We start from the raw sequence: 23,892 nt of genomic DNA, 5'->3' as shown, positions 1-23,892 counted from the left end.
ACTGCATAATCTTGGTTCCTTAGGAATCCTTGTATTGTATCTGAAACATTGCCCTGTTGCTGTACAGATCTCTTACAAGAAAACTTGCAATTCTTTTTTTTTTTTTTTAAAGATGTCAACAATTTGAGAACAAGAAGAAACACCAGTAAAGAAAATTCTGTAGTTTTGGAGCAAGGTGTGCTCATTCAGCAAAATGTAGGCTGAGCTCCTCCTGCACCCCTTTTGGAGAGAGTTTGTATAATACTATGACAACCTCTATGTTAAACAGAAAAATCAGATGCAAATTTTACCATGTCTGGCTAAAAATTTAAGAGTTAGCTAGTGTAACTTCTCAGCAGTACAAATGAAAGGTGAGGGAATTGGCTTTTGCATAAGAACACATTGTCATTCTTGTTTAGCTGTTGCTTCAGTTAAGTGTTCATACTGAGGCATGACACCACACAAAAATATGTTGCTTAAAAACAGCTTTTGCATTTGAATGACATTCAGCAGCAAATACTGTAAACAGAGAAGGCCTGTCCAAATTAAAGTTCTTGTCTGAATGACTGGCTGGGAAAAGCTCCAGCAGACGAGAAATGCTTTTTGAGGTTTTACTGGCCTTATGGTTCAGCTATTGGTATTTTTGTTATTTCGTTCAAAGCCTTACAACATGGGCTTGACAGTTATGAATCGAGAGAGTGTGAGCACAAGCCAGTTAGAGCTGAATATTTCAGTCCCTTTCAGAGTCAACAAAACAATGAGAAGTGGCCAAGGTAGCTGCCCCATCTTAAGAGTGGTGAGTGACAACACCACCTTTTCACAGACTGGCTGAGCGCTTCAAAGGGGTAAGTAGAGAAAGCAGCAGAACACAGACAACGTGGTCTAACAGGAAATGTACAATCTTTCTTACATTTCATTTACACAAATTTACAGTTTTGCAATTTAAATGGCTCTATAATTATGCAAGTGCTTTTTCAAAAATAAACATATACCAACTCAATGATATTTACACTTTGCAACCTGCTTCAGAATCAGCACGACTTTGCTATAAAGTGAAACTTCAGTGCACTGAAAGTGCAACCTGCCCTTTAGAGTTAACTTCTCCTCCCATGCAAAACCTCAGCAGTGCTCCACTGAGCTTCAGATGGCCTCACTTCATCTTCTTTCTGTTCATTCATCATAATGCAAAGACAACAGGAACTTGTCCACATCCATTCCAGCTGGAAAAGAATTTGGGAGCTTCTTTTTCTGTAGGAGAGGAAAGTAACAACTGTGTTAAATACAAAGAACCTGGGGGAACTGAATAGTCTGCAAGCATCCTTTTCTTCCTCCTTCCATGCACCTTTTATCTGTTCCTGCACAAATCTGCCCCAGAACTCAAGACACTGCCATGTGCCCTTCACATGTGCCCTGCTCCATGGAATTGAGCATTTTCCAGTCTCAGTGTTTCAGGAGCATGCTAAAACTAAGTATGGGAATTACAAAGTTACACTCCTTTTTGGTTATTTACATCTAAAGACGCCTTTCTGTGTCTCATACCGTGGTTATTTGCCTTTAAATCCTCAAGTCACAGGCACAGTGCTGCACACTACAGAGACTGGGAGTTTCACTAACGGTACTAAACAAGGATGCAAGAGCAGCCTGAATTCTAGTAAGGCCTGCTTTGAGTTTGGCTTAATTCCTACATTCCACCCAAAAACTTGGAATTTAGGAACTCACTCAGTTTTAGGAGGAAATAATGTAATTGTCATTGTGCCTATATAGAGAGTTAGTAGGAGTTACTCATATGTATCTGAAGACTAAAACAATCTTAAGAAAGCTTAGTTCAGAGTACACTCAAGAGGCAAAGTTGGAAAACTGGCTAATCTAAATAGGATATCAGGAATTTTGCACTAGCATCTCTGAACCATTCCATTCCAAATAGTATACATGGAGGTACCTAATACATATTTAGCATTTTCATTAGAAAAAGCAGATGTTTGTACTTGCCTTGATTTTCTTTTTTTTGGATGGTGTTGGAGAGCTCTGAAGCTCTTTTCTATTTGCAGAACGGGAATTTCTCTCCCCCTCATTTAAGTCCTCCAGTTTCCTTTTCTTCACGGTGCTCCTCAAAGCCCTGAACTGCTGGGTGTTGTCCTTGAGGGGGGTAGCAGCGCTAGTCCGTGCGATGGCGGCGCGCGACAGGATCATGAGGGTGTGCGCGGCCATGCTGACGCTGTTCTCGCTGCCCGTCTCGCTGGCGGGGCTGCAGGCGGGCAGGTCCGGCGTGGCGGGGGGCACCATGATGCGGGGCGTGGTGCTGTCCTCGGAGAAGCGCCGGCAGGTCGGGGTGCGGACGCTGTCCGTGGTGTCATCCGCGTGCCTGTCCCCAACGCCAGACGGCGTCCGGGGCACCGGCAGCTCTCCGTTCTCCGCGGTCTTCCCGGCGGGGCTTTGCCACTGGATGTCCTGCAGCATCTCCACGCACTGCTTTCCAAACGGGCTGGACAGGCCGAGGCCTTGGCCAGAAGCTTTAGCAGGTTCTCGCTTCGGCTCCTTCGAGGACAAAGACACAGACACCGATGATTTGCCGCTGCCAGCGCCATTTGACAGCGACCCCTGCTTTTTGTTCAGCTCTTGTACCGAAGCAACTGTCTTCTCATTCCATAAGGCAACGCTCTGTTGGCCGTTTGAGAGTTTGGCGGTGTCCTGGTTCTTCTGCTTTTCATCAGTATCCCTTCGCAGCTCATTTTCCTTGTTTGCTGTTGTCTTGTGGAAGGGATCTAAGGAAAGCCCTGCAGCTGCCCCCTTCCGCTCGGGCTGTGCCTCCTTTGTGGATGCGCCTCTGTTGCTACTGACTTCTGGCCTACACAGAATTCTGGGCAGTGTTTTGTCTTTGTCTCTCTTTGGTGCCTGTGCCTTAGCAGAGGAGGATGCAGACTCAACAGCAAATAAAGGGCTTTCATTTCTTTCTTTCTGGGATGAAGTCTTGGGAGCCTGAATTTGGGTGCTTCCTCCTGGAGCAGGTAGGACGTTATCAAAGCAAAGCACTCTCCTGTGACTCTCACCCTGTCTTGAATTTGAGCTTGTGCTCTCTGCTGGTGCAACAGGTAAGTTCTCTTCCACTTTCCTTCCTGGTTCTGCACTGGTAAGCTTGTCGTAATTTCCAGCCCTGAAAATGAGATGAAAACATTTCACTGACATGTTTATTCTTACTAGGTAAGTTAATTTCAGCTGGCTGGACGTCCCCACCCATCCCTCTAAAAAGCTCTCTCCATCCTAAATACAAGTATTTTATCAACACATAAAGATCAAGAATAAGGAATGACAACTGCAGAAAGCTCAGAGAAGGCTTTCTTGGCAAAAAGGTAAGAAACAGAGTCTGTACACTGAACAATTAGGTAGGCTGGGGCTCTTCAGCCTGGGAAGAGACATCACTGAGGGGAAAGGCAACAGAGCTCTGAAGAAAGCTCACAAAAAGGACACCATCTGCTGCACCTTCCAGTAAAAAAACTATGGGCATGAAATAACACTGGTGTTAGGTTCAAAACACAACAAGGAGGTCTGAACACTATACATAACTAAACCTGGGAACTTTTTTACCTTGGGATATTTGTGGATGCTGGTAGCTTACTTGACTTCAAAAAGACAGGACAGTCCATCCCAGAATACTACTTATGACTCTGGAATCCTTGAAGCTGAAATTCCTAAGAGACTGCCAGAATATATTGGACAATGTAATCACATGTGTGCCTTGTACTCTTGCTGTGCACTTGCTGTGCATGGTGGGACAGTGAGCAAGAGAACAGTGAGCATCTGGACAAGAGCATCCAAGCTCCCTGGGTGTGGTCTCCACCTGACAACCAGCCCCATCATGTGAAAAAGCCACCACTGCACCGTGGGAAGAAAAATGCTCCTGCTCTGTCAGCTCATACCACTGTTCTGTCTGTGCCTTCTGCCTGGCTTACGCTGCATTTCCAAGAGAAGTTTTGGCATCACTCATCTGTGCCTGTAAGGCTCTCTCCCTGCACATAAGCCTCTATGATTTCTAAGAGGAAAAGTCAAGGTTTTGGGATGCTAACTTTGGTACTTTGAAGTGGTAGAAAAGGTCTGAGTGGTAGCAGTTTGTTTTACCTCCATGAAATTTGAGATGAGACAGAGGGTAGAAAGGGTGAATAAGAAATTACATGTCTTTGCAGGGAAGATTTTGCTCTCTTTGCTTGCAAAACATACATCTAGAGATCAATTAAAGATAACAGAAAGCTGAATTACTGAAGTGGTATTATCCAAGATCTTGCTTCTGTGTTTTTTAAAAAAAATCAGTACTTTTTGTGTGCATATATATGGTATAACTTGATATATGGTTGGGATTTTTTAATAGGTTGACTTTAATGGTCCTGTTTTATCTCCACTTTTCCAACATTTTAAGTGAGCTCTAAATAGGTAGGTTTATAAAAGTATGTGCTAGTTTTCCAATTAAAAAAAACCCTAGCACATACTTTAAAAACTAAGCACATACTTTTAAAAGTATTTCACCTCTTATATTTAAATTGAACTTCTGATCTCCTCCTATACTCTTTTGCTCATTCCAACATCCTTTTCTTTCAAAGTCCAATGGTGCAGTCTTGCTTCCTTCTCTCATTTGCCCAACAGAAAAGTAGTACCTATCCTAATTAGAAATTTAATTCTGCTCATCAACAAAGTTAGCATGCTGTTGTCCTCACCATCTTTGCACTAAGTTCTCACTATTTAAATGACCAAGCAGAGTTCTAATCTCAGCTGGAACACAGATGCAGAACTCAATCTAATAAACTCTACTGGATCTGGGTCAGAAAATGGTAAAGGGAGTGAGACTACACTACAAAACCATGGGTACCACTCATGTGAAAAGAAAAAAACAAAAGTTTTAGTAGTTTAAACCTCACAGTAAATGTAACAGGCAATTCTCCTAGCTTAGACTCCACTCAAACAATTTTTATTTGACAATTGAGACAGGAGACAATGAAGACAAAGCCGTACACAATTAACACAGGAACAGTGACAAGACAATTCTAGCACAGGCTGCAGCAGTCCCAGCACACATCTGTATCAATACTCCTAGCAGACAGGCAGCAGGAAAGGGGGTACTGCTTATGCCACTACTCAAAAAAGCTCCTCTCTTCACCAATACTGGATGAAGAAATTCACAACAGGAAAAAGAAAGTAAGTTTCAATACTTAGCACTACTGACCTCTGAGTCCGAGGATTTGCATGGTTCAAAGGCTCAGCTACATTTGGTACCAGTTTTCCTGGAACAATAGATGAAGTATTAATGAATGACAGGTAAATAATTTCACAGTTTTAGTACAATGACATTTCACCTGACAGAGAACCAATAAAGTAAAACCCAGCAGCAAATTCTGCAGTATTTTTTAACTTTAAACTTTACTAATTAGTAGAGTAGTAATGGTCCCCAACTAAGAACAAGGGAGAAGCTTGCTGTCTACACTTAGATAATACACAGCCCTGGCAAGACAAAACAAACTATCCCAAACTTAAAAATGCACAGTGGGGTAGTTCCTTCCAGGTAGAAGGAAATTAACACAGGGAACTCTCAGTTATCCATCAGCAAACCAGAATGCAAGCTACTATACAATCCTAGCTTTTATCTTAATTTGAAATTGCATTTTATTTTCATTTTTATGTGAAAACCTACTCTTTTTTAAAAAGGCAGATAGGCTAAAGCACAAGTTGTCCTTATAATTCAATGTTTCTATTTTCAATTATTTTTCTTTACCCCTTTCCAACACTGAGATAGGAACATAACTCTAGTCTTGTCACAATTAACAATTTAAAGAAGCAAGGGCTCAATGAAAAGAATATACAGAAGCATATGCCTGAAAGGGCAAAAGGAAAACAGACAGTAGAGTGCATTTTTTATACAAACATGCAACACTTCTAGTAAGTATTTTTCCTTAATAAATTTTTAGAACTGCTGACTCTTCTAATATCTTCATTATTATGTGGCTTGGTTCCAATGGCAGCAGTAAATTACTTAAAACCAACAAGATGAAAAATAACCAGAAACATAAAGAAAAGTAAACTTTTAAAACTGCCTGAGAGCCTTGAAACATTACATTTTGGTAATCAGCTTGATGCAAAAACTGGAATTATGTTACGTGCTGGAAGTCCTTTTTAAACTGACCAAGCAAGAGTCACTAACTGCAGGTACAGACCTCTCTCAAAACAGCCCAGCAGCTGCCAGGAATAGAAGCAGAGATATTTATAAAACTTTTTTTACTTAGAACTGACTTAGAACCCTCTGCTTTTCTTCTGCCCCTCTCAAGAACGCAAGGCAGGCACCTGTAGTAGTCCTGTTTCTTGCTCCAGGAACCTTCTGCGATTTGGGAGGGATGGGAAGCTTTGGGACACTTCCGTTGCACACTGGATTAGCCACAGGCATGTGAAGCACCTTGAAAGAATCAAAATATTCTATTACATTTTACCAAAGTACTTCTTATCACTCCAGCTTTAATCCTGAAAATCTTTATTTGTGATGTGCTACCTGGCAGGCAGGTGCTGAGAACGTATTTCCATTCTGTCCTACCACGGAGAGAGGTATCATTCCCACCATTCCTTGCAAAACTGGCTGCACTGGAGATGCAATTATAATGGCAGAACCTAAAAAATACCAAAGTGTTTAGATTGTACAGAAATTAAAAATACTTCAGTGAAAAGAAAAGCTTCTTAAAATTATGTGTGGCAAGAAAACCTGTGGCAAGAAAAGCTCTGGATTTTTAGAAAAACTTCTGTCCTTTGCTATAGTTCACTACTAGAAAACAGGGTAAGCACCACTTTTGTTTTTAGTTTATAGGGAATTCTTTAGTTAAAGTCTGTTTTCCTTTATAAGATGTAGCTCAAAATAAAGTATGATAAACCTATCTCAACATTTAAACTTAGTTTAAAGTGATTTATAAAAACCAGTAAAAGTAACATTAAATATCTTATTTAGCTGCCAGATATATGGGAACTATAAAATATGGAAACTATGCTAGCACATTAATTGAAAAGTGGAAGAATATTTTCAAAAGTGAAACTGTTCCTCTCTCTATGATAAAAGCATTGAAGATCAGAGTTGCATAAAGAAATCCTAATGGCAGAAAAGGCTGTCACCCTAAGACCTTGCACGTACTGGTCTCTGACCTCAATGAAATGAGGTCAGAGACCACACAGAAATTCAAAGGTAGCTGCAAAAAAGTTCATAGTTTTTGAAAGAAACCTAAATGTGGTGATTACAACTGGTTTATAGCTGTTTTTTTCAAAAGCACTCAAAATTTTTATTGCTGCAGTAATAAAAATACTTGTACAGATTTTAAATCATGGAAACAAATGATGTTTTACTTTCATATTTACTTAAATGTACTTCTAATGCAGACTAAGTTTTGAAATATGAAACAAAACCAAGAAGTGATTTGGGAAGGCCTAGATACATCTACCCAGTTATCTACATGAAACATGGATACCTGTAACACAATGCATTCCATTTATAACAGGAATCTTATTCAAATAAAAACCTGTTTTATTTAGCCAAAGTAATGAAATCCTTTCCAGTGTAAATCAAAATATGCTTCCTACATCTAATGCTGCTAAAATTGTATCAGTTAAGCTTCTGAAATATGAGACTTTTTTTTTATTCAAAGCAGCCTGATCAATAACTTCTTGTAGTTTTATTTAATGTCTACTAGCAACTAATACTAAAAAAAAAGTAACTCCTGGATAGTTTCAAGTGGCAGACAAAGCAGTTTAAAACTTGTTTACTTTTAATGCACTTAGGGGACAAACAAAAATAACAAGACCACCATATAAACACCACATTGACAGTAGTTTTCTAATAATGAGATTACCCTGTGGGAAGTTTGGGGAGACAGTCTGGTTTGCTGGAAATGTATTGCTGGATCTGGGAGGAGTCCGCAACTGTTGTACAGCTGGAGCTTGGGAGGCCAGTGGCATAGAACTGCCAGGCAATACAACCACATTTGATGGTGTTACAGCTGCACCCAAGGTTGCTGGATCAGTCATACACGTGGCTATGTAAAGGTTGCTTGAGTTCCCAAAAGCTGTGCTTGTGGCTGGCATCAACTGTATAAATCCCCCTTCGTTGGAAAGATGAGTTGAACTTGCAACTGAAAAACCAGCGCAGTCTTCATTCGGAGTGTTAACCGAGGTGACCACAGGATCCTTAGGTCTAAGCACAAGGAGATTCTGCTCTGCCAGAGCTGAATCCACATTTTTTTCTGCGTCTTCTGAAGTCAGACATTTGGGCAGGCCTGCGGTTTTGGGTGGGGATTTGGCTGGAGATGACAATATTATAGTAGGCAAATTTTCTCCTGTGATGCTGGAAACAGCATTATTTAACTCTGTGTCTGATGCAATAAATGGATCATCACTGATGATGATCTTGAGGGACATTATATTAGAAGGATCAACATCCATTGGTTGACTACTAGAAGATACACTGCTTATACTTTTGGCCTCTGTACCTGACTCCTCTGCTGAGGATGCAGTTTCAGGGAGAGGAGAGTGACATATTTCAGAGGTAGTAAGATTGTTTTCAGTGGATACTACAGAAATGTCTGTACATGCACTATTACCAGATGAGAAATATAAATTATCAGTGTCTACTCTTGTAGAAGATGAAGGCTCTTGCATCTCCCCTTGTGTACCCTCTGTGTTTGGCAGTTCTGAAGGGAGGTTAAAATCATTCTTACAAGGCTTATCAAGTGCATGCTGATCATTTGAGTAAGTTTTGTTAGAAGTATCAACAACTTCAAGCTGTAACTCTGTTTTGTCAAGATCCGTGATGTCCACTGCAGATCCCACAGCACAGTCTGCCTGTGTGCTCTGGTCCTGATGGCTGGAGGGGTGGCTGGAGTTCTCCTGTGAAACACCAGGCAAGGCAGCTGGATCACTGCTTACAGTCTGTTCTTTTCCTGCCTCTGCCAATGGGCTAGTGATGGATGAGCTGCTTTTTCTCAGCAGTGCACTGTGGCCAGGGCTCCCATCAGAAGGGCTTCCAGGAAGTCTTTTTTCAGACAGTGATGTATCTGGTGATAATGGACATTTACTTCCTGAATCAGTTTTGCTTTCACCAGCTATAGTATCCTCTGCCACTGAAATCAAAGGAATCTGTGGAGTACCAGAATGAACATATTCTAAATTAGAACTACTTTGAGAACTATCATTTTGTGGGCCTTTTTCAATTTCCATAGCACTCTCAGATACTAATGTAGAGGACTCTTTTGTAATATAAGTGTCTGCACACTGTTCATTACATTTGTTATCAGAACTTGGTCTTTTGTTAGGTTCAGTCAAATCAGACACTGAATCAAAAGCAATTTCAAGCTCTCTAATATGTTCAGGGGTAATGGCTGTAAGTACTTCAGTCTGCTTCCTTGGTCTACAGTCTCCATGCAGCTGTTGACTGGCTGGATTCTTCTGAACCATATCATCATCATTAATGCTGGTCTTCAAGGCACATGATGTTTCTCCTAACTGAAAGCCTTTACAGGATAGTGGTTCTGTAGAATTATCACCTGTAAAAGACAGAATTAACCAGTTCCACAATTATTAGAACAGATGATCCTTTTAAGAACATTTTAGAAATAACTATCAGTTCAATGGAAAACTATTTCCCATGAAACTAAGTGGGAATAATATTACTCATCCTTACATTCAAGTTGAGGGGAATATATATAAAAAATGTACGTACACTAGATAATCTGGAAAATCAGTTTGTACATTAGTAAGTACACACATAGCATGTAAATATCTCAGGTCACTACATCAGATTTCCAGAAGCAGAAAATCCATCTCATGATAAAAACCTCTTGGCTCTACTTCTCATATACTTTCACTAAATACCTGCTACTCAGGGACTATTGTTAAGAATGGTGGAGACAGACTAACATTCCCTTCGTCCAGAGTAAGACTCTTTTTGTGTATTAATTAACAGATATATTACAGAATAGAGATAAAAGATTAATATGGTTAGATGTAAAATATTCTTTTTATGTGCTCCCCAAAATACTGCAAAGTATCCATTTATTGATAGTCTGCTTGCATTAGGAGCTTATCAAGTACAATTTTACAGTACACTGATGGGACTACTGTTAAATTTAATAGATTGAAACTTTATAACAGGCCAGGTGTATCTGTATGTCCACGCAATGTAAATGTCCACATGGATATTACCAGCGAAAAAATAAAATTCTACAATGTACAAATTGTCTGAAAATATTTTCATAATGAAAAGTTAACAGAGAAATCTTAGAGATAAAAAAACCCTACGTACATCTGTTTGTTTCTTCTGTTCCTAAAGAACTCCCAAATGTTTCCAGGCTATCCTCAGCCACCAGGATTTCATTCTCTACTCCATTCCGACCAGAAATACCAGCAGGTAGGTTCTTGTTTACCTTGCTCTTTCCTATTTTCAAAATAAAGCATGAAGAATGGTTAAACATGTAATTTTCTACATACATGTCATCACTACCTTTCAAATGAACCACAGTGCAAAGATGTCCTTATAGGTCACGTGAGGATACCCCTGAAAATTTTACAACAGCAAACAAGTATAAACTATCATCCTTCAGAGCTGGAATGTCTAAAATAACAGCAATAAAACAATCACTGAGCCAGCACAAACCCAGAATATCAGCCACAGAAAAATGCTGTATTTTATAGCTGTATATAAATGTATCTAAGACTCTAATTCTGTATTAAGGCATACCAATGTCATTTCTCTTGCAAGAGGCCTGCTGAATTCCTTTGCTTTGTCAAGCAATGCTTGGGAAAGCTCATCATTCAGGATGCTTTACAGTAACAGTACAACAGAGCACAATGTAGCCTACCATAATCAAACCAGTCAAACAGAGCCTGGAAAGCTGGATCTGATTCTGTCTGCTCCAGAATGTCCTGGATAGCCTCTTCTGACATATGAATTTCACCCTGAGAAAAGACATGATATACAGAACCGTTAGTTACTTCCATAACCTAAAAAGAAAAATAGACAAGAAGTGTTTTCTTTTCCAACTGTTTTTAGTTCTATTATTTCTGCTCAGCACAGAAACAAAAAGACCAATGCTGGGAACATTTCTGCCACAAACTTAAAAAATCTTAGTGATTGAAGCTGAGGAAATAAGGTTCTCCAAAACCCAAATGTGTCTGTCAGACATCACCCCCACCACGTGTGTACTGGAATATTCTCCACATAATGGCCAGGAAGGAAGACTAAATCTCAGGCTACACTGGAAGCTCAGGCACGTAGGGATGGTTATGGTATGGATGCTGTGAGCCTGTACAAGCAAACCACTGGTAAAAAAAAATCCCCAAATTAATCCTCATTTCTTCAGTTTGAATATATTACATATCTAGAAGCCAACACTAAGTAAATTGAAGTTTTATTTCAGGTACTAATTACATGTTCTACAATATAGCCTCCAACTACTTTGTTGTGGATGGCATTTTGGAAAGCAGGGCTACGTGGGACAGTGCTCAAAGGCTCCTGATTCTTGTTCTGTGGCAGCACAGCAATAAAATGAGTAACCAGTAGTCAACCGATTAAATACAACGTTCTTCCTGCCTTTCTGGAGACCCTCTAAGCACTCACCAACCTTTGATATATATCTCCACCTTTTTTGCTATCTATCTCCACCTTTAAGGGTGGATATTCCATGTTATATCCTTGATTTTGTCTCAGCAACTCCAACCAAACCAAGAAGCTGCTTTATTTCTGCTCAGAAGAATGGAATACAGCTTTTTAGCTCTGTATTTTGACAACAACTGACCTAAAATCACCAAGAAACAGAAGAATGGCATTTACAAACCAGACACCTCTACTTCATAAACAGGAAATTGCCTCTACTCTCCTGTCTTTCTCACGAGGGCTGTGAAATTTCCCTCAATAAAATTCCTTTTTAATTCTGTGATTGCCATCTTGAGACTTACACAAAAATGAAGGGAGAACACTATAATTATGTTGAGTTTGTAGAAGCAGAACACACATTTCCTCCAAAAGCAAGAAAATACTAAATTTAAAGAAAAAGCATAATTATTTAGGCTCAAAAAATAATTCCTCTTGCCACACTAAATGATCCATGCTTATCTTGGAGCAAATCATAAAATAAGATCCGATTAAATGTATTTGGAGACAGCAAGATATTTTAAATTCTTTTTTCTTCTCCAAGGCTATTGATTAGATCCCCAGTCAGAAGGTAGCCAATTACTGGTATGAAAGATTGAGTGAGAAGCAGGCAGCTGGTGCCTGGGACAGAGTCTTACACCCAGTCTGAGTGTAGGGCTACCAGCTAATTACTGCCAGAAGCAACCCCACTCCCTTGGCTTCAACCCTGCTGCATGCTAATGCTGCCTTGGACAGGCACTGGGAATGAATCCAGAATGCTGAACTGGCACAAAAGGAGCTCCTGCAGAGTGCCACTGTCCTGCCAGCTCAGCTCCTCAAACCTGCCCTGCACCACACAAGGTCAGAGGTCACACCTCTGCAAGGGAAGCTCTGGAGCTGCCCCTGCACAGAGGGGAGCATCAGGGAGACTCACCTGTGCTGGCAAACAGAAACAAAAAATAAAGGATAGGAAGAGGAGAGAATATCCTCAGATGTCAGAGGTTCAGCATAGTTCCATCATTCTCACATGCCTGGTCCTAAAAACAACATGAACAGGGCAATCTACACCTACCTGAAGTCCAAGGATTTCATCAATTGAAGTCTCCTGTTCTGTGGGACCACTGTCTGTCTGTTTAGGGGCTTGAGCAACACTGCCATCACTGCAACACATACATCATTAGTTCAAAACTCAAAAATAAATCAAATAAAAATACATATTAAGTTTAAAGGTTCCTTTTATTACCTCCCCAGGATTTTGTTAATGTTTTCAGCGAGCTTCTCCTGAAGAGATTTGTTGCTCAAGATTTTTTCTCTGGCATTTTCAATAACCAGTTGCTGGAAAACAGTTTTGAAGTGGTCAGGTTTCTATTTTCAACATCACTAGAAAAGGAGCATGAATTTCTGACTAACCAGTAAAAAATAATTAAAAAATCAATTCAAAGAGAGAAGACTTTTATAACAGAGAGTCATCTGTGACTGCATTGCATTGGTACGAAAATCAACCCAAAACATTCCTGTACTTCTACTCTCCTAAAGTACAGCAAGGCTTATTGTGCCTTCTGGTTTCTTCTCTGAAGAATTAGTGTGTTCTGACAGCCTACAGGTATCTTAGCAAAGCAAATAAACCAAGAAAAACAAAACTCTACACAGCCATGTCAACTTTATGAATTTAGTACACACAAGAGCTAGCTCAAATACAAACCAATACATTTATCTTCTAAAGGTAATTTCTGTAAAAACCAGGAGGAAGAACATGTTAAAGACTACTTCTCTTGAGTTTGACTTTGTTTCTTAAGTGTAAATACCTTCTGTAGGCATATACTCACTGGGAAGTTACCATCAATTAATTCTTCTAGGGGCTCACTTTCTTTTTCTACTACTGCTTCTTCAGAGTCTTGAGAACTTCTAGCTGCTGAAAGAGGTCCAGATGTTGCAACACTTTTCCTCTTTTGAGATTCACTGAAACATTCCAGGAAGTTTATGAGAAAATTACAAACAATAGACCTAATGGTGAGTAAATCAAGTGCTTCTCTTTCTTTTTAGCAAACAAAAGACATTAATCACAAGAAAATTAATTATATATTGAAAATGTAGTAAAAGCTGGTACCTGTTTTGTTATCTCTTATGCATCTATTGTGTCTGCCTTTACAGAAGTTATAAATTTAGAGACTGCAGGTAAACAGCTCAATGGCAAACAGAATTCCATGCTCACTATTCAGCATTTACTGCCCCTCCACTACATGTTACTCTAACTGATGGCACCAGTTAATGGATCGTAGTTAACTGCAACTCACAATCAAATTTGGGCATTACCACTGAAAGCAAAGACTTCTCAAGGAGCACTTATTTTCAAAGAAGAAAACAAATCTTAAGTTCTGTAAGAAAACAGTGTAGGATCTTCTGATAACATCTATCGGCAGTGGCACTAAAATTACTTACATTAAAAAAAAATCAAGACAGATTAGGACTTAGGGAAAAATGGACATTTGAATCAGGGAATAAAAAATGAAAAACTAGTGTAAGAGAAGTTTCTCATACAACTTCGAGTGCAAATATTAATATTTTTCTGACAAAATTTACTCAACTCAATAATTGTACAAAGTTAAATGCACATTTTTATCAATACTAAGAATTTTCGTAACTGAAAAGGACATTTTGGAAGGAATACCAGGTCTCAGCTCCAAGATTATTTGCCTAATAGTGGAGTAAAGGTAGAGTGTACACACAGAAGCTTGAGTAGCCTCCTATCAGTCGACTGTTGGGCTCTTTGACTTCCCTTTCCTTTGTGAAACATAAAGCACTGGCCCCCCTCAGCAGATCTTGCATTTGAAACACTCCACCATTGAAGAAAATTTACACTAAAGGTTAGAACACTGTCTAATTTCTAAACAATTAAACAAAAAACCCCAAAACATCCAAAACCAAACCCACATCCCCCTTTACCTTTTTCGCCTTCCTGGTGAAAGCAAGTTTGAATGAAGTTTTCGTTCTTGTGATGTTGGAACTTGAATGTGTATGAGACCTCCTGCTTTATAGAGGGAAAAAACAAACAAAAATAGAAGTCATGATGCCAATACCTTTTCCAGTGACGTTGTTAAAGCACTACAAGATCTACACATTGCTTATTATGTTCCAATCAATTCCTGGAAAGTCATACAAAAGAATTTGGTATTATCATGGAAATGGGGACCAGTCCTTTTAAACATATCCTGAAATAGACATACCCACAAATTAATGCACTTCTGATTTCTAAACTCACATCGGCAAGCAAGTATGCAAGAGCCATCTCTCTTTCGGGCACTTATTTTCTTTTAATCACCTGAACCAGTCTGGACAGCTGGGGAACAAAGCATGAATTTTCTGGAACTTTTTGGTGGAAGATAATTAGCCCTGATTTTAAAAAAACTTCCATCGATAGCCACAGATTTTTCACAGAACAATAAGGTTTAAAAATTTTTGCAACTTACTGTTGATCTTGTTTTCTTGAGCTTGTGACTGGTTCACGAACAGTGTACTCAGTCTTGTCTGTGGCATGCTTTGATTTATTGTTTTGTGAATTACTTGAGGAGGTACAACAGAAGACGAGGAATTCTGCTGTCCTGACTGATGGGCTACTGACAACAGTCCTGAGTTTGCAGGAGCTGACTGCTGAAGCATTCTCTGCCTTTTCATTTCTACAATCCCACTTCTTGTACGTACTGGAAATAAAGACAAGAGGAAAACACATGATAAGGGAATTTTTAAAAATTGCTGATATTCACACAAAATCTGTTTAAAATATTTAAACAATGGAACACCACCCAATCTAGTGAATCTCAAATCTGGGAACAATCACTATCTATATCTCACACTCTCTTTTCTTATACAGTAAAAATACTACAAAGAAAAGCTCATTTTTAAGTAAACCAAGTTTTCTTTGTTGATAGCTCATTTCATTCTTTTGTAATGAAAGAAACACCTTTAGATACAGTATTTTGGTTGGATATATGTTTGTATATATAACAAATGCTACAAGACTGTAATATGTTATGTTCCCTTTCTACAGAAATCCAACTGCATTATAATTAGACTGGCTATGCTTTTAGTTCATCTATGAACCACAAATTAAGTCAGCAGTTTCAGGAGTGAAGCAGCAGTTTTTAAACCTTTTAACCATGCAAACGTCCAAAAAAGATTTTTCAGGAGAGAAAATGCTATGATAGAGAATTAATGCCCCTTGCAAAAAGCTCAGCTTTTCTTATTTACCTTTCCTGATCATTACAGTAATCCACTGACACACTGAAGACAAGAGACATGCATTACTGATGGATGCATAAGGCCCCTATTTTTTGCCAAAACCAGTAATTTGAATATAAAACCTGCTAATCGCATAGAATTGACTCAGTTACTTACTCCTCTGGTTAGAAGAAAATCTGAAATCTGAATTCTGCATGCTCCTGAAAAATAAAGCAATAAATGAATGGAGCATAATGTAAGCACTCAGCTTAGCTACACAGTGTGACACTACCTATCACATAGTTAATGTCAGTCTGATCCTAACCACACATTCCTTCAGAAAAATCCATTGATTGCTCTTTTTATTCTTTCCAACAATTGTCACAGATCCTTCAATGAAGCTTACTGTTTCATTTTTCATCAAGTAACCACAAAGGTATCAGATTCTAAATGAGTCACAGTATATTGCTTTATTACAGGATGACTACGTGCTCACACTAATGCCCTCCTTATTTGCTAGCCCCTCCTTAAAATCTTTACATGTCAACTATCAACTCTAACAAACCCATCTTTTTCACTGTCTCGCAAAGGAAACAGAGAGCTAAACCATTCTCATACAATGATAAGGGGAGTTGGTCAACACAGGGACTCACTCTTAGAATGAAATATTACTTTCTTGATTTCAAAACTACATTACCTGATCTGAGAAAGTGTATAATCTAATTTTTTCCACAGAGATGACATCATTGCTGGAACTTCATTTGTTGTTTCTAAAATGAACCATAAAAAGAAATTGATGCCCAAACTGATATATGCTGAGAGAAAAGTAAAATCACAAGCAAAATAATTATTACGGAGTGTTTCAGACTTTATCTAACTTTAGGTGCCTAGCTGCCTTTTAATAGTCTATTAATTAGAGAGCACTAACTCCTAATTTAAAGAATTTTGATTGATATGGATACAATCCTGGTTTAGAAGCCTTGATGAAACTGAATTAACAACTGTAATTCTTGGTGGAATTTGCACATGGTGTTGACTCCGCAGCAAACACAATGCTAACCTAACCCATGCTAACCCGCCCCCCAGCTCACTTCTGGAAATGGTATTCATATTCCAAAGTGATTTTTGTGCCTTTGAAAATCATAACCTGGCAGACAGGCCTTTAAAAGTAATAGTGTATTTTGTGATATTACCCAAACATATAAAAACATTTGGTCTTTTTGAAGCACAGAACATTAAAAGTGTGATGGAAAAGATAAGTAAACAGTTCGATTTACTAAGTTTTTCAAGATGCCAAGTACAAAGCATTTTGAAGGAAGTACGTCTGTGTCTTAGTTACCATTTCTGTCAAACCTAGTGTGAAAGGAAAAAAATGTTCAGAAATGTTCCATGTATGATTTTTAATACCAAGCACCATTAAAATAGGATCATACAATAGATATCAAAAACCTGTAAGATTTGGCAACATTCAGAAACTTGATAACTAATTTTAAAAATAGCAAATGCTCTAGCTATGTCTACAGTATTCACACAAAATATTAAGCAGTTCTGAAACTTTTTTAGTTAGTCTTAAAAACAAGACAACAAATATTTCATACCATAGGACTCCTCCTGATTATTTCATGGAATCATAGAATACCTTAGGTTGGAAGGGATCCATAAGGATCATTGAGCCCAACTCCCTGCTCCTCACTGGGCTACCTAACTCCACACCATGTGACTAAAAGCATTGTCCAGATTCTCCTTGAACTCTGACAGGGCTCAGTGCCATGACCACTTCCCTGAGCAGCCTGTTCCAGTAACTGACCACCCTCTCAGTGAAGAACCCTTTCCTAAGATCCAATTTGAACTTCACCTGACACAGCATTTCATTTTTCTCACATTCTGTTGCTAAGCACCCCCCCACCATTGATAGTATAAACAAGAAACAGGATAATTTCACAAGCAGAAACCCATAAATTTTGCACATTTTATTACATCTCCATGCTTTTGAGATATAAAAATGCTCACAGTTGAAGTGAAAATATATGCTGGTATTTGCAAACTAACATAATCAATTACTTTTGCTCACTAGATGTCATGGCTGTTGGCTGTGTAGTATGGTAACCTTCAAATTGTAGCCTAAATGGGGGATTACTCTAAGACCATACACCTCTTCCTCAAAGAGGTCACAACAGATATATAAAAATAAAACAACACCTCATTCTGAAGGCTTACCTTTTGTTTTCATGGCTACGTATTCGTTAAGAATAGTTGTCAAGTTTTTTCCACACAGCGACTGGAAAAAAAAAACCAACTGATCTTAGAATCTTCACTATTAACTTCTACTTCATCTTCTCTATCACATCATAGTTAAGGAGCTCTTTAGCAGCCTACACCCTGCTGACCCTCAGTACAAAGGACTGTAATTGGTAGAGAGCAATCAATGGAATAAAATCATCTTATGCACCCAAAATGTGACGTATTCTATCTCAAGGCACAACACTGGTAGTTAGAGCTCTCTGACCTTCACTCACCTTTTTTATTATGAAATAAAACCATGAAAATTAGATGATGAACAGCATGACATTCATTAGTCTGTTACTGATGAGCAGTAACAGGCTAATGAGTATGTATCATGCTGGAAAACAACAGGCACTAAGATGCAAATGTGAAGGAACTTCTGTCTGAAGCAAAATTTTTACCAGTCACGCAGAATTAACCTTCTTATCATGTTTACTTGTCCTGTTATTTTAGGTGACACAAAGATAATTAAAATTTCAAAGTTACCACTATTCTGTACCCTCCTCTTTTGTTTACTAGTGGGAAATTTACAAGACATGACAAATACAGCCCTTTATTTTTTACAAGTATTTGAGCTGCAGTAAGAATTTTGTCTTCGATACTATGGTATCACTTTTATGTGAATAATAGGAAAAACATTTCTACTGAGAAAAGGATGGTTATAAAAAAGATTTATTAATCTGGATAACCTATCTACATTTAGGTTTTCTAATTTTTGCTGGCCATAGCTTGGTTCTCAACTCCCTACCACCAAAGTATAGATGACTAAACACTTGTAAATAAAATAAATTCAATAGTTTGTTTTGAAAAGGTGCATCAAGGAGGTGCACCTTGGACCTCAGAAAAAACATCCATTAGTTTTGAAAACTGCCACTAGTTTTGAATACTGTGGACAAAATCCCAGACAATGAAATTAACTAATATACTGGAAGAATGAAACAGAAAACATGAAGAAGTCACACACGTAAACACTAAAAGTTTGATACACATCAATACCTAAACCCTGTAATTTGCACAGTATAGTAAAAATTCCATTTTGTATATTTGTTAAAAATGTAAACTATCTAATTATGCTCTAGAGCTCAACACATGCACCTGCAGATGTGGCTGCACACTATTTATGCACACCCAAAATTCTGCCTTTCACCCAGAACAATGCAGATGGTACTGAACAGAGAGGAGGCTGAACACAGTTTTTGGCAATAATTTGGTAGACTTAGATAAATCTGAGGTGCCTTACCTAAATGTTTACCATGTACCTGAAATTGAACTGAATTGAATTACTGGCTGCCATGTCTAGAATAGGAAAGTAATCTTCAGTAAATTATAAAAGCAGCCCTAAAATTAATAAAACTCTTGCGACAACACCCTTCCATAAATCAACCTCAAAGCTGTAATGCAGACTAAGCATAATATGCTGAAACCAATTTGCAAATTCAATTTGCATATTTCACGCTTAAATGTTTCTTAGTAAGCTTAAATACTAGAAACCAAATAACTGCTAATATCATAGGATGAAAAAACACAAAACAAATCAAATAGCAAACATTTTAAGCAACATTTAAGAATTAATTGTTAAACTAAGAAATCCCCAATATTGTTTTCCATGGGTGCAAGACAATATAATGTAATTTTCTGATTTCAAATACAAACTCACCAGCAAGCAGGCTGGAATAAAACCATCTTCTGTACAGTGCTCTGCATATTCTTTCAAATCTGAGCTTTCCAGAATGAATTGATGGCAGGTAGCTTGAAGATTTTCCTGTTGCAAATAGCCTGCAACAAATCAGATAGAAAATTTTGCTATTTCATTCATTACTTCTGCTCAATAGGTATCAAAGCTGCATACAGTGCTGGAATAATCAGATAAAAATTTCTATGTAAGAAAAGTAAAGTCACGTTATTTTGAAAATACCCAAGTTCCTGCCAGATATTCAACAGTTAAAGCCCAGAAGAGCAAAAAAATATAGATTGGAATTACACTGTATTTACAAAGTATTCAAGACTGGAAGTGAGGCAATATGAACAAATTTTGGTTTATCTTTTGTACACACAAGAAAATAAAAAGTTCTTGGCTCAGAAGGCTGACAAACAAACTTTAATATGGGCTGAACCACCCTATTTGATACTTCAATGGAAATCTACAATGTTTTGTTAATAAAATGCATTGCTATGTAAGAGTAATTCTCCACACACTGTACTGTTTTAAAATAGGTAAAACCTGTACAGTTGCTGCAACAGTGGATAAGATTTATTTAAAATATTGGCATTGTACAAAAATTAATAACAGAAAAGTAATCTGTACAGTAATTTTCATCTAGGATAGATGTACTAGATGCATATTGTGCTCTCTACACCCCTAGATTCAGTAGTTACCATCACAGAAAATGTACTGATAAAGTTTTCTTTTCCAAAATTCTGTTCCTCATCAAATACGTTTTGCTTTAATCAAACTTTTTACCCTGCTTAATCTTCAAACACCTTAAACACTAAAGGATAGAAATGGACCAATCTGAATGAAGGATTCTAGAACAAAGAACCACAAAGGAAACATTTCTTCTTTCTCACTCTTAGCAGAGCTCAGCATGGAATGTTTTAAATGTAAGATAAAACATGTGCCTAATGATACAATGCAGGATATATAGATTATCTATTTCAATGGACCCCCAAAAATGGTCTACTTCAGTTCATGTAGAAAAAGAAGTTTAAAAGAAAACAAGTATCTTTCAGCAGATCTGAGTACAGCTGAAGAAAACAAATAGTATTTCCAACATGCAAGCCTTGTTCAAGTCTTCAACAAGCAGGCAAACTTGAAAGTTAAACACAGCCTGGGGATATCCACTGTGAATTTAATCACAGCGTATGAGCAGGCGTATCTGACAGAAAACATTAGTGGTGCCTGTGGAAAGGAAAGGAATACCCTATTTAATTTTTAATGTTTCAATTACATTTTTTCCAGAAAAACCTCAAGCCACAAGTGGCTGAATGTGTATTTCTGGTAAACACGATGATATCTCACTGCTGTCCAAGCTGGAAGATGGGGTGTTGGGCTGGGTGGAGCTCTGATCTGTGCTGGTACGACTGCTCTTACAATCAAACTCACCTGAACACTTACACAAAAAGTTGCAAGTTTTCTTTCTTGAACCTACTACTACAGTATCACAAGGGATGACTGAATGCTTGCGTCTGGGCACGTTTTATATACACCAATTTCCTGGTAATAAAGCATTCCAAAGGCTAAAAATGCCTGTGCAGCTGGCCCAAAGTGCTTGTGCACACACTGTGTAATGACATAGGAGTATGTGGTCCCTAAGGTCGCCAAAATCAAATTAAGGCACAAAAGGTGACATATGTTTTGAATGTGCGAAAATTATTCAGTATTTTGTCCTATCTTAAGAAATGTCTTGCTCATAGTACTCAAATTAGGAAAAAATAAATGTTCTTATGCGTTTTCCTGTTCATGAGCTCAGCTTATCATTTTAGTTTTGGTTTTTTAACAAATATTCATCAACCTTCACAGCACCAGAAAGATTTTGGGGAGGGGGGAGAAAGATGGCAGAGCTGCACTGGGAAGTCTGTTTACCCACGGAAATTCAGAGATGCCTCACAGAAGAGGAATCCCTATTAGAGAACAGAAATGGTTACAAGGAATATCCTGTTCTACAACCTTAGGTTGCTCAGAGGTTTTCCAGACATGATGCATGCTCCATGCCACAACAGACACAAGATAGGGTGGATCATTCCCAAAACACAGCATGTTGCCAAGGTTGTGCACTATGTCTGCCAGTCTCAGGTAAGAACACAGAGAAGCATTCTACCTGGAAACTTGTAACTTCCCCAGCCTTGTTTGGAAGAGTGCAATGAGAGATCTCACTTGTATGAATTCAAATTTTCTTTCACAGTCCATGGAGCTTCTAAAAATCTTGTTACTTCACAGTAATAAAAAAACTGCATCTCTTACTAGCCTTTTTTTCTCAAGACAATAACAAGTAGCATTTCAGCTAGTATTTAAAAATAAATTGTGCTGGGGGAACACTGAAGAATAGATTCAGCTTTAATGGCTTTAAATTTTAAAAACTGAACAACTGAAAACTGAATCTTACAGGGCAAGTTGCCAGGAAATCTTGGCAACCCGTGCCAATGGGTACTTACTATGTGTGGGACTGAAATATGTGGGTCATATTTTTGCTTAGCATTGATTTGCTCTCACCTTTGGCAGGTCTAAATAATCCAAAGCATTAAGTAATGTAAAAAATTCACTGTCTGCTGCCAGTGTCCTGGGCACACTTATGCTGTGCTTTCCACAGACTCTGATCACGCCTGAACTTTTAGTGCGCCCTCAAAGGTGAGCAAAACACGGCCCGAAAGAAAAGCCATCTGACCCTGAACGCAGCCTTCCCTGGGATTTCAGGTCACCCTTGGACACCTCCTGTAATCGGGAACTGTTTAAGCACCGCTCAGCAGCTCTGAGCAGCTCAGCAGCGTGGAGACCACCACGTTTCCTTGGAGTCCTGAGGAAGCCGAGCCCAGGGCACGGCCGGGGAGCGGCCTGGTCCCTCAGGACCCGAATCCCTCAGGAGCGAGCTGCGTTCGCTCCCCGGCAGAGGCCGGGCCGGAGAGCGGCGGGGGGCAGCCCAGGGACTGCCCGGTACAAACCCGGCAGTGACAATCCCAGCCTGGGGGACCAACAGGCGCTGCCGAGGGTCAAGGGCGAAGCCGGCTGCGTCCCGCCGCGCCTCGGGCGGCTGACAATGCCCGGCAGAGCCCTCCCGGCGCGGCCGGTGGTCCGCGCCTCACCCGTGCACCCCTCCGTCCCTCCCGGCTCACTCACCCAGCACCAGCCGGGCCACGTCGGACGGCAGCAGCATGGCCCGAGGCGGAGCGGGGCACGGGCGGGCGCAGCTCCCCGAGCGCAGCCGGCCGCCCCGCCACCCAGGCGAAGGCGCGGAAACTCCGCCAGCCAGCGCCGCGCCCGGCCCCTTCCGCCGGAACCCGCCGCGGCCGCTCATCCGCTTCCAGGTCCGCCCGCAGCCGCTGCTTCCACACGTGAGCCCCGCTGCCGGCGGCGCGGAGCGGAGCGGAGCGGGGCTGCGTGCGCCCCGGCCGAGGTGAGGGGCCGGGCCCGGGCGGGGCGGCCCCGGCTGCGGGTGCTGAGGGGCGGCGCGCGGGGGGCGGCGGCCCGGGGTTGCCGGGGGCCGGAGCTGCTGCTCGGCGCTGCCTGTGTGCCGGTGCCGGGGCACCTGGCAGCGCCTCAGCCAGCCCCTCTCAGCCGGGCTCAAAGGCCTTTGCTGGCCTTTGGTGCGCCCGCATTCCCGTGTGGCAGTCGTGTAGCGCGTGAAGGCGGCTGTCGTGTGGTAGTTGGAAAACTGTGTAACCAAGAAGAGAAGTGGATTAATTCTTGGGAATTTTTCACTGCTTTTGTTATGGCTGTTGGAATACCAATAAGTACAAACGAGAGGGCTGCCTTCTTGAATGCCCAGGCCCTGCAGCAGACGACCTCTGTTGCCACAGTTTTTGACCAAGCGCACCAGAAGCCACTGGTGTTCAGAAAGTTTCTTTCTGTTTCGTTTCCAGCAAAAGCATCAAGTCTGCTGGGTTAGTTTTTGTTCCAGTGCCCAACCACCAGAGGGACAGAGAGTGGTTGAGCATTGGCACAGGCTCCCCAGGGAAGAGCTCGCAGCCAACTGTGAGTGCAAGAGCTCCTTTGGACAACACTTTCAGGCATATGGTGTGATTCTTGTGTCCAGGAATTGGACTTCGGGGGTCCCTGTGTGTCCCTT

The 23,892-nt window shown here is 40.0% G+C and overlaps 2 protein-coding genes across 6 annotated transcripts in view; one reads left to right on the top strand and one right to left on the bottom strand.

Moving 5' to 3' along the window:
* Window positions 1-56: 56 nt before the first annotated feature.
* On the bottom strand, window positions 57-23,100 carry LOC135294285 (protein NPAT). Of its 2 annotated transcripts, none has more exons than XM_064409358.1 (18): window positions 22,944-23,100; window positions 19,770-19,888; window positions 18,047-18,107; window positions 16,527-16,599; window positions 16,007-16,050; window positions 15,082-15,312; window positions 14,558-14,642; window positions 13,441-13,573; window positions 12,858-12,949; window positions 12,687-12,774; window positions 10,845-10,941; window positions 10,289-10,420; window positions 7,842-9,530; window positions 6,503-6,618; window positions 6,301-6,409; window positions 5,189-5,246; window positions 1,969-3,130; window positions 57-1,227 (listed from the first exon to the last, which is right to left on the bottom strand). In XM_064409358.1, the coding sequence occupies exons 1-18, from the start codon at window positions 22,978-22,980 to the stop codon at window positions 1,150-1,152; spliced, it is 4,404 nt and encodes a 1,467-aa protein (XP_064265428.1). In that variant the 5' UTR covers window positions 22,981-23,100; the 3' UTR covers window positions 57-1,149. The 2 variants fall into 2 exon arrangements, with proteins under 2 accessions (XP_064265428.1, XP_064265430.1); XM_064409360.1 differs by having other exon boundaries at window positions 14,558-14,639.
* A 9-nt stretch (window positions 23,101-23,109) lies between these two features.
* ATM (ATM serine/threonine kinase) overlaps window positions 23,110-23,892 on the top strand; it is a 56,468-nt gene continuing 55,685 nt past the window's right edge. For 3 of the 4 annotated variants that reach the window (XM_064409354.1, XM_064409352.1, XM_064409355.1), the window contains exon 1: window positions 23,110-23,220. The gene's annotated coding sequence lies outside the window, so the exon portion shown is untranslated. Of the gene's footprint in view, window positions 23,221-23,562; window positions 23,799-23,892 lie in introns of those variants that run through there. The other variant, XM_064409353.1, reaches the window with a different exon arrangement.

Source organism: Passer domesticus, chromosome 2 (assembly GCF_036417665.1).
Source record: "Passer domesticus isolate bPasDom1 chromosome 2, bPasDom1.hap1, whole genome shotgun sequence".
Taxonomy (NCBI): Eukaryota; Metazoa; Chordata; class Aves; order Passeriformes; family Passeridae; genus Passer; species Passer domesticus.
Note: the sequence above shows the minus strand (reverse complement) of the source record. Positions and strands in the feature narration are given on the sequence as shown.

Bases quoted from the DNA above. Each gene is read 5' to 3' on its own strand.
- LOC135294285 (XM_064409358.1), bottom strand. From the start codon at position 22,980: ATGCTGCTGCCGTCCGACGTGGCCCGGCTGGTGCTGG. The intron at 16,051-16,526 runs GTAATGTAGTTT...TTTATTTTTCAG, and splicing joins TATACACTTTCTCAGATCAG to GAGCATGCAGAATTCAGATT. The intron at 10,942-12,686 runs GTAGGTGTAGAT...GTCTTTTCTCAG, and splicing joins ATGAAATCCTTGGACTTCAG to GGTGAAATTCATATGTCAGA.